At 42.6% G+C, this 14,873-nt stretch overlaps 1 protein-coding gene across 1 annotated transcript; it reads right to left on the bottom strand.

Annotated features, from left to right (window-relative positions):
• Nucleotides 1-6,974: 6,974 nt before the first annotated feature.
• On the bottom strand, nt 6,975-12,812 carry LOC124989201 (uncharacterized). Its single transcript, XM_047559167.1, is given in 3 exon segments — nt 6,975-8,939; nt 9,426-11,704; nt 12,779-12,812. Coding segments are annotated over 3 exon segments (4,278 nt in total).
• Between the last annotated feature and the right edge of the window lie 2,061 nt (nt 12,813-14,873).

The following is a 14,873-nucleotide window of genomic DNA, read 5'->3' as shown; positions in this document are numbered from 1 at the left end:
TTCTGTAAGGATAGTCTTTGGAGTATTTTAACTTTCCTTTTAAAATACATACAAAACAAGTAAATGCAATATCGCTGTATCATTGTTTATAATCTCGGGAGCTGGAAATCTAGTGAGGAAAGCACTATGTGCTAATAAGAAATAGAAAATCTGTTCAGTAGGAAATATGGTTGATTTATACCTGGAGCACAACCAGAGAAAAGAGGGCAGATCATTCCTTCTGTAATGTCACAGCATAGAGAGGTGCTAGTCTGCTATGGCATTAAAATCAGCAGTAAATCTGAAGAAGTCCTAGCAGTTATCTTTATAAACTGTTGAACTTGTCACTGTGCAAACAGCATTTAAATTTTTTTGATTACAGAAAATTAAACAGTGATACTCATGAATGAATTCAAATCATGTCACAATTACACTCAATCAAATGTTATTTACAAACACCATTAAGTTATGCCTCATTCTATTTCTCAACTCAGCGAGTTTCCAGATATCATAAAATTACAAAATTTTCTAGTTTGTATTTTGATGTTATTCTTCATTTAGTCTTTAAATTATTTAATTGAAGTATAAAGTGTGTGCAAAGATGCAACATAAAAGTATAGTGCTCCATGAATTTTCAAAAATTGAAAACAAGCATTTAATATATACCTAGATCAAGAAAAAGAACACTTTGCAAATTAAACTCAAACAAAAGTGGCACCTGCATACAAAATCTCTTCCTGTCATGAATCATCAAAAAAAAAAAAAAAAAAAAAATTAACAGGGCATAGAGGGGATATGGCTGCCCATGCTCCAATTGTTGCTTTCCATTCAGGCATTTAGACTGTCTAGTCCAAGTTATTTTCCAGTTCCGTGAGGCTTACAAAATATATATTTACCCAGGTTTTTCTCATCATTGGTATCAACACTACTGGTCTGTCATAGACTACTTCATTCTACCTGGTATAAATTTTCATTCTTCAATTGTCAACATAAGCTTTATTATAGAATACATGGAAATGAGACCAATTAAACATTGTATATCTTTGGATAGGAAAGGATACAGTCTATTAAAATTATAAATTTTAAAATCAAATTATGAATGCTTTGAAGAAAACTAATTTTGTAATTGGTAAACACTTTGTATTTAGCATGACTATCACAATAAAATCAGGGGACAAAAATTAAAATGTATAAATTTCCCTTTCCCCCATTGCTGTAGAAAGTGAGACTTATTAAGGAGAATTGTATAGTAGTTGTGCCTAATTACTTTGGATTAGAAAATTAACAATAAGCTAAAAACATGGTGTCCCCTGAAAGTTCATGATTCGATTATGAAAGTTGTAACATAATCAGAAGATTAATCCACTTGATGGATTAAGAATTTGAAAGGACCACTGTACTGGGTGGTAACTCTATGTAGGCAGGATGTGCTTTTGGGCTTTTACATTTTGTCCCTGTACCTCATTTTCTTTCTGCAGTTGGCCGCCATGAGCTAAACAGCTTTCTGTGCCACACCCTTCCACTAGGATGTTCTGCCTTATCTGGGGCCCAGAGCAACAGAATCAGCTAACTGTGGATTAAATGTGTGTTGTGAACCCAAAATAAATATTTTCTCCTCTAAGTTGTTCTTTTGGTCACAACTGCAAAAAGTTGACTAACATAATACTCTTAAGGAACAGATTTCAGTAGTCCCCAAATCCATTTTGAACATCTGTTTGAAATATTATTAATCTTATTAAATGTGTATTTGGATCAAGGAAAGGATATGAATGTTTTCACAAATTAACTGGTTTTCTTTGTAAAATCCATGCTTATAATATGTTTGTAAGGTTTGGGTAATTAAAATTATCTAAAATTTTTATTATATATGGTTTTTATAAGCAAGATATTGACTAGTAAAATATAAGAAGTACAAAATACAAATATTTTTACAGGCACAAATTTTTATTGGAAGCTTTATCTCTATCATATACAATACTGAATTGAACATAAAAGTCATTGATCAAAGTCTGAAAATCAGATTGTGTGTGTTTGTATATGTGTGGTTGTGCATGCTATTACAGGTAATTTGATGATTTTTTAGGGCTTTTTATGCTTTCAAATAGGTTAAAATAACATTTGTTTTCATTAGATATGTCTGTCTTTTTCTGAAGTAGATCATGGTAATGGGTAAAAATAAACTGGTCAGAGATGTTAGATTGATTTACACTGAAAATCTTCGAAGGATTGCTAGCTAGAGAGAAGAATATGAATTCAGAATATAAGATGAAATGGGGTGATGTTAGAAGGTCATTTGAATGTGAGGTGTAGTTTCAGAGTTGCAAAACGGAGGTTAGAGAAGATTTGTGCTACATCCAAAAGAATAATAAAAATGTAATTGTACTGAAATTTCCTGAGAATGCTGTTGGAATTTTCTGGCTCTTCTAAAAAGCAAATCTTTTAAAAATGCCTTTTCTTTAATTTTTTATGCCAGAGAACTGTAGAAGTACTAATGGCATCTACTGTTAAAATTCTTATCCTGAAACAGCAAATAGCATTTTTTTTTTTCCTTTTTTCATGAGAGCCGGACTTTTATACAAAGAAAAACAGCTCAACCAATCAAGCCATGATGGGCTTTGGAGCACATTTGCAAAGTCAGAGGCATTGAGCAGAGAGAGCTTTGTGATCAGAATCACAATGTTTGAAAGAAGAAACTGTTAGGGACTTACAAGAAAAACACATTTGGGCAGGACTATATGTTTTCTCTAAAATGAGAAAAATCAATTTAAAAAAATATTCCCCATGAAATTGCAAGCTTGAGATAAATTTTATTCAACATTTATAAGCACTTGGATTCCTAAGAAATTAGAGAACTTTCTGGTTGGAGAAAGTAAGCAGTTGTCAAACAAGCTTTTTCAGTTAGTCATTGTTCTGCTACTCTGGCTGATTTAAGTCACAAAGATTTGATTGTTAGAGACAAAAAATATTAAAAAATATATCAAGAACCATTGATACAGACTCTGTCCCAGGAAAGCTACAGAAAACCAATTAGAATAGTATCCCTATGCCCGAAAGAAAGTGGATTTGGGTTTTGATTCTAAAAGTTAAAAAACATTATAGGGATAGATTGTAACAACTATATACATGGCTGAGGAACTAGCATTAGGTATTTGTTTTAGCTTTTTTGTTGCTGTGACCAAAAGACATGAAAAGAACAACTTAGATGAAGAAAAGTTTATTTTGACCCATGATTTCAGAGGCTCAGTTCATGGTTGGCAGACTCCATAACTCTGAGTCAAAAGGAAGCAGAACATCATGGTAGAAGAGTGTGGCAGAGTAAAGCAGCTCAGGACAAGACAGCCAGGAAGCAGAAAGAGAACTCTGGGGCCCAGGGGAAAAAATATAAACACCAAACCCCAAAAGCACACTCCCTGTGATCTCCTTCTTCCAACCACATCCTATCTACTTAGTTACTGCCCAGTTAATCCACATCATATTTCTTATAATCTGATCATTTCACCTTTGAAAATTCTTACATGTTTTATACATGAGCTTTTGGGGGACACCTAAAAACTGAACCATAATGATATTTTTCCTGAAATAACAATTGGAGTGTGTTTCAGAAAATTACATTGAATTTACAAAGATATCCTGAGAGACATGATACGTTTTTCGGGATGGCATGTATTTCAGATATGAAAGACTTCCTCCAGAGGTCACCAGGAGGAATAGCAGAATAAGTTTGGTAGTTGCTAGAGAGGTGCTTTTCAGGAACAATCATCTAAACATGCAGAAAGAAGTTGTTGCTGTAAGTGGCTGCAAGCCTGACTTTAAATTTCCTGAGTCAAAAGAAAGACATATCTAATGAAAACAAATGTTATTTTAACCTCTTTAAAGTGATGCAGAAAATCTTTGCTCTTTATATACTAACTCTCCACCCAGAAGTATTCCTATCCACCATTTTTTCAACATGTCATTTGTAAAGAAGCATGAGTAGGAAATGAACATGCTCATGAATGTACCTGCTGGGTTGGGAATATAGCTCAGTGGAAGAACATTTGCCATGTATAAGGCCCTAGGTTTGACCTGAGCACCACAAAAATCAATCAATCAATCAATCAATCAATCAATCAAATGCATCTGCCTCTACATGTGAGGATGAATCTTTTCTGTATAAATGTGTATGAACTTTTTTTTGGAGAGACATAGTTTTGCAAATTATCTCCAGGGTTCTTCTTACCTGCTGCAAGTAACAAATCTCTCTTCACTCTTTTATCACCTGATTGTACTTACTGGTTTTGAACTCACAAAAAGTAGAACCCATTGCAGTTGGTTGCAGCTTGGCAAACCAAAAACACCACAAGGTCAGTATCATGGAGGATGCTAATGAAATCATGTCTACCTTGTTTGTCTCCTGTTGCCTAGAGCCTAGAGCATTCCTTTTGTACCTTACAGGAATAGAGACAAGGCAATGCAACCACATACAGTGTATATTAAGAACTGATAACCTTAAGTAAAGGTAGACTATTTGAAGAACTATAGCTTGATGAAAGACCCTCCGTCCCCCTGTCCAAGGAAGATCACGCGAAGACACTGGCTGCAAGAGCAAGAGGCTGTTTATCGATACACAGGCGCCTGCGGGTGCTCAGCAAAACCTCAGCCAGAGCTTCGGTGAACTGGCACACCGGGCTTTGGGGTACAGGTTTTTTATAGGGTAAAGGGGCAGGTTTCACGCGCGCGGTAAGCAACAGGTTTCTTATTGGCTATTTTGAATCCAGCACATAGGTCACCTAAAGGGTAAGGTTGTTTTTCGTACTATGTTCCCGGAAATTTTTGCTTGACATCTTCATGGTTCCTGCTTATCAGTTCCTGTTTGTTCAGACGATGATCTGTGCTTTCCCAACCGCACTGTTCTTTCTCAACCTGTTTATCAGTTTAACAACCTCCGGGTAGGTCGTGCAACCTTCCCAGGGGGGGTTGGGTGGAGTGACCTAGGTCATGGGTTTAAGATATGGAGCTGGGGTCTTTCATTCCCCCCTTTTTCTTTATCATGGATAGAATCCTATATCCATTTGTCCATCCTGCCTCGGTTATGGAGAGTATTCATCAGTTTGCTTAATCATTTGGTACTGTTGAGTAAGGACCATAGTTTGGATTGTGGAAAGTCGGTCCTTCATAAACTGTACTAGTCTGTTCAAGATGCAGGGCCCAAAGGTGAAAATTAGTATTAAAATTATCAGAGGGCCAGCTATAGTAGATAGCAAGGTAGTCAACCAGGGGGACTTACTAAACCATTGTTCAAACCATCCTTGTTGTGCCTCAAATTCTTTCTGCCATTTGGCTAATCTTTCTGTTACCTTTTCCATGGTTTCTCTGACTACTCCTGTATGGTCAGCATAGAAACAGCATTGTTCCTTTAGGGCCACACAAAGATCACCTTCCTGTAGGAACAGTAGGTCTAATCCCCTTCGATTCTGCAACACAACTTCAGAGAGGGAAGTAAGAGATTTTTCTAGGGCTGTAATAGATTTTGCCATAGCAGCTAGGTCCTCATTCATGGCGGCCTGTAGATATAAGTATTGATTTCCCTGTACTATTGCAGCTCTTCCTGTACCGATTCCTGCAGCAATTCCCCCTACTCCTAGTAACAGAGCTATGGTCAGGCTAATGGGTTCCCGGGGGTACCTCTTTTGGCCTTCTAGGTGACCCAGAACATACTCTGATTGTAGGTAGGATATCCTAGGCCATAGCTGGACTAATACACAGAAATCAGTTGTGACATTTAGAATGGCAGTGGACACACAAGGGGTCAGTCCTGTGTTACATGCCCAGTAGGTCCCATTAGGTCCCCAGATATATTGGTGGCCGTCCTGAGTTGGGAGAGTCTGATTACAAAGGGAGTGATGTGACCTAGGTACCTTGCCTATACATAGGCCTTGCCCACTGACTTCAGGGATTTTAAGTTTAGAGCTAGGTAGGGAGGAACACTTGCTATTAGGGGTACTACTATTTGTCCAACTAGCTGTAGTGGCAATTCCCTCATAATAAGGTGGGCTAGAGGCTAGACATAGCCAACAGTCTAGGGTTTTGTCTGGACTAGTGGAATTAAGGGCTTGGAAAGCTCCTTGGACTAGGCGCAACAGCCGATCCCCAGTGCCTGGAGGAGGAGATTCAACAAAAGGGCTTCTAGGAAGGACTCTATCTGTTGGTGTGGACGCAGGGCTAGTAGGTGGGGGTACGGCCTTGGAGGGTTCTTTCTGTTCGGGGACTGAGGGTACCCGCTGGTCTCCAAGAACCAAATTGGGGCCTACTGGGGTTTTTGTTTCTTTTGCCTCTACCTGAATTCGGAATAGGAGCCCTGGATCGCCTTGCCGAGTGTATAGACGAACCCCCCATAAGTACCCTTGGAGCCATGCTATCTGTTTCCTTCCTTCCTGGGTAAATCTAATAGTTACATTAGATTCACCTGGGGTTGTCTCTGAAAATTGCACGTAGTCATTTCTAGGTTTTCCCTTGAGCCAATACCCATTTGAACTAGTCTCACAACCCCATGAGGCACAATAGTAGACCTCTGGCCCCCCACATTGATAGGTACGGGTGCGCCCGGGGCAAAAATACCAAGATTGGAATCTGCAGGGTGGATAGGAGTCCCCTTTGGTTTCTGAGTGTGTTCCCAAGATCCTTCAGCTAATTTACAAAGATCAAAAGTCAAGTCCGGCCACCAGGTATTTAGGGCATGATGCCCTTGAGCCAGGACCAGTTTCTTTCCAGTTTCAATATTGTGAATAAACCAAACTAGATTTCTGGATACATGTGGACTGCCATAGGACATCATGGGAAACAAAGCTAAGATAATTAACAGCGTGAAAGTCTTATCTTCAGTGGGTTTTGGGTGCGTTGTAACCTCCATGTTGATTTCTGGGGTGCAGGGGTGGAGTCTTGTGGATGTGCAGCTTTTGCGTGGGATGCGTGGACCCAAGCTGCAATGCCGTCTACCTTGATGGCAGTAGGGGTGGTCAGCAAGACGGTGTAAGGTCCTTTCCAGTGAGGTTCAAGGTTTTTGTTCTGATGCCTGCGGACCAGACGGTGTCCCCTATCTTGAAGGAGTGTGGCACTGTTGGTTTCTCCAGTTGTTCCTTGTAGGCTGCCGCTAGGGGCTTCCAGACTTCATTTTGGACTAACTGTAATGCGCGTAAGTGGGTCTGTAGGGTAGGGGTAAATAGAGCAGAAATCTCAGTTTCATAGAAATTTACAGCAGGTGGTGGTGCACCATACAGGATTTCAAAGGGGGTTAATCCCTGATGACCAGGTGTGTTCCTGGCCCTGTACAAAGCTAATGGCAGGAGTTGTACCCAGTCTCTAGTGCCAGTTTCAAGCGTTAATTTAGTTAAAGTCTCCTTAATGGTTCTATTCATTCTTTCTACCTGTCCTGAACTTTGGGGTCGATAAGCACAATGTAATTTCCAATTAATCCCCAATGTACTGGCCACTAATTGACTTACCTGAGAGGTGAAGGCAGGCCCGTTGTATGATCCAATGGTCCCTGGGATACCATACCGCGGAAAAATTTCTTCCAACAGCTTCTTTGCCACAACTTTGGCCGTTTCATGTCGGGTAGGGTACGCTTCTACCCATCCAGAGAAGGTATCAACAAAAACTAAGAGGTACTTGTATCCATACATACTAGGCTTGATCTCCGTAAAGTCCACTTCCCAATTGGTCCCGGGTTTATGTCCTTTGGCCCGTACCCCGGCTCCTGTGTTGATCTTGCCTGCATTCACCTGGGCACAGGCTTGGCAATTTTCTACTGCTTGCTTAATAAGAGAGTCTCTATGGGGCAAGTATAGATTTCCTTCCCCTCGATCCAAGAGGTTTTTCATTTTCTTTGTCCCTAAGTGTGTGAGCCTGTGCAGGGACTTAATCAATTCCTTGGCATTCCTGAGTGGCATTATTGTCTTCCCTTGGTATTCCCAGGTGTTCTCTGCTGAGTTATAGTTAGCCCCTAGGTTTTGTACAATGTCTAGGTCCTTGTCCTCGTACACCCATTGTTCATCAGGGTCAATGGAAGTCTTTGTGGCCTTTTGGGGCAATAGAGTAGTCACCAGGAGCTGGGGGCCTAAAGCTGCATTCCTAGCAGTTTCGTCTGCCAGTCTGTTTCCTTTTGCCTCTAGATGGTCTCCCTTTTGGTGACCAGGGCAATGTATTATACTTAGTCTCTTTGGCAGGAAGAGGGCCTTTAATAAGGCTAAGATTTCAGTCTTATTCTTGATCTCTCTTCCCTCTGAGGTTAATAACCCTCGCTGCCAATATATTTCTCCATAGATATGGGCGGTAGCAAAGGCATACCGACTGTCTGTGTATACATTGAGTTTCTTCCCCTCAGCCAGTTTTAATATTTGCGTCAGAGCTATCAGCTCTGCTCGCTGGGCTGATGTTCCTCCCGGTAACGCGCTCACCCAGATTACCTCTGATTCAGTGGTGACGGCTGCTCCTGCTCGTCGTTCCCCATCTAGCAAATAGCTACTCCCGTCAGTGAACCAGACCAACTCCGCGTCCGTCATGGGTCGGTCTGACAGATCTGGTCGAGTTCCTTGGGTCTCTGCAAGAATCTGTTGGCAATTGTGGGGGACGGGTCCCCCGGGGAGAGGCAGAAGCGTGGCTGGGTTTAGAGTTACTAAAGGACCGAACCGGATTCGGTCCGTGTCCAGCAATAAAGATTGGTAGTGGGTAAGCCGGGCATTGGAGATCCAGCGGTCAGGAGGTTGCCGGATTACTGCTTCAATGGCATGTGGAGTTAACAAGGTTAGTGGTTGTCCCAGAGTCAGTTTAGTAGCATCCTTAATCAAGATTGCTACTGCCGCTATCATCCGGAGGCAGGGAGGCCATCCTGAAGCCACAGGGTCCAACTTCTTTGACAAGTAGGCGATTGGGCGTCTCCATGGTCCCAATTTCTGGGTTAGGACCCCCTTTGCATATCCCTGCTTTTCGTCAACAAAGAGGTCAAAAGGCTTGGTGACGTCCGGTAAACCCAGGGCAGGGGCAGATAGGAGGGCCTGTTTGATGTGGTCAAATGCCCTCTGATGTTCGTTTGTCCAGGCGAAAGGGCTGTTCTGCTTTGTCAATAGGTACAGAGGGGCTGCTATCTCTGCAAACCCAGGAATCCATAATCTACAAAAACCTGCTGTCCCCAGGAATTCCCGTAGTTGTTTGGGATTCTGGGGAGTGGGAATACTCGAGATAGTCTCTTTCCGGGCTGCGGTGAGCCATCTCTGACCATTATGAAGCTCATACCCGAGGTAAGTAACTTTCGTCTGACAGATTTGTGCCTTCTTTGCAGAGGCCCGGTACCCCAATTGCCCTAGAGCCTGCAGTAATGCTTTGGTCCCTTCAGTACATTCTTCTTTGGTGGGGGCCGCCATTAGAATGTCATCTACGTATTGGAGCATTATTAGGGAGGGGTTTCTTACCCGGAAATCAGCTAAGTCCTGATGTATGGCTTCATCAAAAAGTGTTGGACTGTTCTTAAATCCTTGTGGTAATCGGGTCCAGGTCAATTGTCCTGAGAGTCCTTCCTCAGGATCCTTCCATTCAAATGCAAATAGGGCCTGGCTCTGGGGACTCAACCTCAAGCAGAAGAATGCATCCTTCAAATCTAGGACAGTATACCAGGTATGGGTGGGAGGCAAGGTACTGAGGAAGTTGTAAGGGTTGGGTACCGTGGGGTGGATGTCTTCCACTCTCTTGTTTATTTCCCTTAAATCTTGGACCGGGCGATAGTCTTGAGTCCCTGGCTTTTTGACTGGGAGTAAGGGGGTGTTCCAGGGTGACCGGCAAGGTGTCAGTATGCCTTGATCTAGGAGCCGCTTGATATGCGGTTTAATGCCTAGGTAAGCTTCCCTGGACATGGGGTATTGCTTAACATTTATAGGTATTGCAGTGGTCTTGAGTGAGATCACTATGGGGGCTTGGCGTATTGCCATTCCCATTCCCCCAGTTTCAGCCCAGGCCTCTGGGTAGGAGCTGAGCCAATAGTCCATATCTTTGCCAAGTTCGGGGAGTTTGTCAAATAGTCTATATTCATCTTCCAAGTTAAAAGTCAATATGTGGAGAGGCACCCCGTTGGGCCCACTTATAGAGGCCCTTCCATTCTCAAAACAAATCTGGGCTTTTAGTTTGGTTAGTAAGTCTCTTCCTAGTAATGGGTATGGACAGTCGGGCACATGCAGGAATGAGTGGGAGACCTTACCTGAGGCAAGATGGACTTCTCTTTTAGTGGTCCATCGATACGGTTTGCATCTGGTGGCCCCCTGGACCCATGTTGTCCTTCCACTTAGGAGTCCGGGGTCCTGCATCAGCACTGAATGTTGGGCTCCTGTGTCCACTAGGAAGGTTACCGGTTGCTTCCCCACTTGTAGAGTTATCCGGGGCTCAGGGGGGAGCTCCTGGCCCTGACGTCCCTAATCTTCATCATCCAAAGTTAGTAGTTGAGGGGTTTTGTTGGGGTACCTCCTTGAGTCGGGGAGCCTTTTGGGATTTTTTGGACAGTCTTTTACCCAATGTCCTTTTTCCTTACAGTAGGCGCATTGGTCGTGTTCCACATGGGGCCTGCTTCATCCCCTTTCTTTCCCTGGCCTAGTCTCTTATGGCCCTGTCTGAGCTATTGCGGCCAGTACTTTACTCATTTCTTTATTACGCTGCCGATCCCTCTTATCTAATTCCTCTCGGTATCTCAAATCCCTTTCCTCCTGCACTTTCCTAATCCTCTCTTCTTTTTCTTCTGGAGTTTCCCTCTTATTGTAAATCTTTTCTGCTTCCTTTAACAAATCTGCTAGGGAGAAATCCTGCAGATTATCCAACCTTTGTAGCTTGCTTCTAATGTCAGGGGCAGATTGCCAAATGAATGCCATAGAGACATTGCCTTTCTGTTCCTCACTATCTGGGTCGAAAGGAGTAAACCTTCGATATGCCTCCTTCAATCTTTCTAGAAATGCAGTAGGGGTTTCGTCCGCCCTCTGAACAGTTTGTCTTACCTGAGCCAAATTGGTGGGCCTTCGTCCAGCCCCATGGAGACCTGCTATGAGTAACTGGCGATAGAGACGTAGGTGGTTCCTACCTTCATCAGTGTTGTAATCCCAATCAGGCCGCGTCAAGGGAAAAGCCTCATTAATCAGATTGGGGAGTTGGGTGGGACGCCCATTGTCCCCAGGAACATTTTTATGGGCTTCTAATAAGACTTTTTGTCTCTCCTCGGAGATGAGGAGAGTCTGGAGAAGCTCCCAGGTCGGTTGGTGGGTCACTAGAATGGACTCAATCAAAGAGGTTAAGGCTACAGGGTCACTCGAGAAGGAAGGGTTATGGGTTTTCCAGTTATAAAGGTCGGAGGCAGAGAAAGGCCAGTATTGATATTGACCGTTGGGGCCTCCAGTTTGTCTCAAGGGGAAAGCCTTTGAGGTTTCCCCAGAAGTTGTAGGCTCCTTGCGTCCCCGGAGTCTTCCCACCATCGGAGAGGGGTCTGGGAGGGTCCCGGCAGTTGGGGGTTCCTCATCCTCCTCGGAGGAATCCGGATGAGGGTTGGGGTCGGGGAGAGGTTGAGGATGGTAAGGTGGGGGTTCCTCTGTTAGTAGGTCTAACAAGGTATTCTCCTCGGGCAGAAGGACAGTCCGAGGTTTTGACTTAGGAGGAACTGAGGGCTTGGATTTATCCAGTATAGGGTATAGTCTAGAGGTTTGGGCGGTCTGAGGAGGGACTGGAATAAGAGGAGAGGAAGGGGGAAGGGAGGGCTCGTTAGGAAGGGAAGAGAGGAGGGGTTTTGGGGTAGAGAAGGGGGTGACCCATGGTGGTGGGTCAAAAACCAGGTCTTCCCAAGTCACAATGTATGGAACTTGGTCAGGATGTCCTCTAGGGACTGGAATGAAGATGTGGGATTTGACCTGTGAAACAAGATTGGGATTAAAGGACCCTTCTTTGGGCCAGCCTACGTTGAAGGTTGGCCATTCAGAGGTGCAGAGGGTTACCCACTTCTTCTTTTTGACCTCGACCGACAAGTTGCTGGCACGGTTTCGGACGTCTTGCCAATGGTCGAGGGTGAGACTCAGGGGGGTTACCATGGATTGCCCCATTTCAGTCTCGCTAGCGGAAAGGAAGTTAAGGAACAGGCACAAGAGAACAAAGACAAGATAACAGATCACAAACGCTGCGCGTCTTCGGCACAAACCGAAAGTACCAAGTGGTGTCGGAGAGCGTAAGTCCCTCCGGCCAAAAAAACAAGAAGAATCGGGCACTTAGGTCCCCTGGGACGTCTCCCAGGGTGGCAGGGGAGAAGTCTGAGTTCGTCAACTCCTTCTCGGGCTGCCCAAAGTACAAAGTGACCACACGTGATCAGACTAACGCTGCGCTCAAGAGACGTGGAAACAGACATGCAAAGATTCAAGAAATATGACAACACGACAACGAGCTCGAGCTGGCCAGCTTACCTCCCAGTAGGTCTTCCAGAAGTTCCTCGGGCAGGGATTTGGGGCAGCAAGAACACCTATCTCGGTGGGACCTCCAGATGAAAGACCCTCCGTCCCCCTGTCCAAGGAAGATCACGCGAAGACACTGGCTACAAGAGCAAGAGGCTGTTTATTGATACACAGGCACCTGCGGGTGCTCAGCAAAACCTCAGCCAGAGCTTCGGTGAACTGGCACACCGGGCTTTGGGGTACAGGTTTTTTATAGGGTAAAGGGGCAGGTTTTGCGCGCGCGGTAAGCAACAGGTTTCTTATTGACTATTTTGAATCCAGCACATAGGTCACCTAAAGGGTAAGGTTGTTTTTCGTACTATGTTCCCGGAAATTTTTGCTTGACATCTTCATGGTTCCTGCTTATCAGTTCCGGTTTGTTCAGACGATGATCTGAGCTTTCCCAACCGCCCTGTTCTTTCTCAACCTGTTTATCAGTTTAACGACCTCCGGGTAGGTCGTGCAACCTTCCCAGGGGGGGTTGGGTGGAGTGACCTAGGTCATGGGTTTAAGACATGGAGCTGGGGCCTTTCATCATGAAACTGCAGGCTAAAAAAATATTTTGATCAAAAAAAAAAAAAAAAGGAAGGTGCTTTTTTTCTGGATTTTGATTTCAAATTCACACCACCTGCTCAGTGTGGATAGTTTCGAACTGAGAAACTAAAAATTGTGCTATGGCACATAACAGAAACTAATACATACATGTAATTTCAAAAAGAATAGACCCTCAATATGGGTATAAAACATATTTCATATTAAACACACAAACAGTTTTTAATCACTTTGAGTTATCATGGAGCAGCTTTTATGAAACCAAAACCCAAGCTGTCTTGATATACAAAGTACCCCCATTTTATCCAGGATTTGAATATAAAAGATCATGAATAAAGGAAGAATTTATTGTGAAGACAATAACATTCTCCACCATTTTGCCCCTTTGATGTGTTCACCAATTATAATGCAGGGTTGGGCCAAGGGACAGACCCAGGAGAAGCACCTCAGATCTCCAGGAATCTCCTTGTCTCATTGTCCTAGAGAAAAACATTGGATGGTAGCACTTTGCAAGCAGACAACATTGGAAACAAAAGTCTAAGGAAAAAAGGAACAGAAGTGAGCTGACATTGTGAAATGCTCGCTCTTCCTCAAGATGGTTTTTCAAAGTTGCAATGAAATGATAAAAAGCTAGGCAGTGCTGTAGCCAATTTTATTGAGTTGGAGACACAAAATTTAACACTTAGATTCCGCGAAGGGACAGGTCTGATATGCACGCTTAGCTTGCAGTTGAGACCCCTGAATGGCTTTTAGGTGAGAAACTCAGTGAACAAATTATATGGGAAGCAGATCAGTCCTCACAGTGATGGGAATATACCCCAATAATCATGACCTCTGATTGGAACAAAAATTGCTTTTATTCTAACTACCTAGCCAAATTAAAAAAAAAAAAAAAAAAAAGGAAAAGAAAAAAGAATCGTCTCTGAAGGATGACCACATCATATGGTCTACCTTACTTTTTAAGTAATATCTAGCAATTACAAAGGCAAAGAAGACAAGAATAAATATCTGAAAATCAAGGCAAACATTGACCAGAGATGGAGACCCACATGTGATTCAGATTCTGAAGTAATTGCCCATAAAACTAGAAGTCATTTTGTTGAATATGTTCAAGAGAAGAGATAAAACGGTGAAGAAATTCACAAGAAAGCTAAATCTGCAATATCTATAGAAAAAAGTGGAAATTATAAAACTAAAACACCTCATACTTGAAATTAATAATTTGAAGGTTATGATTATAATTAACAAACCAGACATAGCAGGGGAGAAGTGGAAGAGAATTAGAAAATAAGGTCAAACCCAGAAAAAGAGTAAAAATGTATAGACAATAAGAGACATTTTGAAAACATCAAAATGTATGTACTTAAAAGCCAAAGAAAAGAAAGAGAAAGATTGTAGGGTAGAAGTAATTAATTTTAAAGAAACAATAATTTGAGATGTGATTTTTAAGAGTAAAAAAAAGGGAGAAAAAAGATGAGGCATCCTTTTATTTAGCATATTTGTTTCTGTGGCAACATATACAGAACATAGAATTTACTATTTTAATTATTTCAAGTCAGTGGCATTCGGTACACTCGTAATTTTGTGCAACTAACATCACTGTCTAGCTCCATAGCATTTTATGACCCCCCCCCCCCAAAGGAAATCTGTGCCCATTAAGTAAGCACTTCCCCATTCCCTAGTCTCTGGCAACCACCAGTCTTCCTCTGTCTCTATGGATTTGCTTATTATCGTTATTTTATATAATAAAATCTCATACTATGTGGCCTCTGTGTCTGGTTTCTTTCACTTAGAATGATGTTTTAAAAATTGCTCTATGAGGTAGCATGTGTCTTTGCTTCCTCTTTATGACTGAATTGTGTT

The sequence above is a fragment of the Sciurus carolinensis genome, chromosome 7, assembly GCF_902686445.1.
Source record: "Sciurus carolinensis chromosome 7, mSciCar1.2, whole genome shotgun sequence".
Taxonomy (NCBI): Eukaryota; Metazoa; Chordata; class Mammalia; order Rodentia; family Sciuridae; genus Sciurus; species Sciurus carolinensis.
This window is presented reverse-complemented; position numbering and strand designations above follow the sequence as displayed.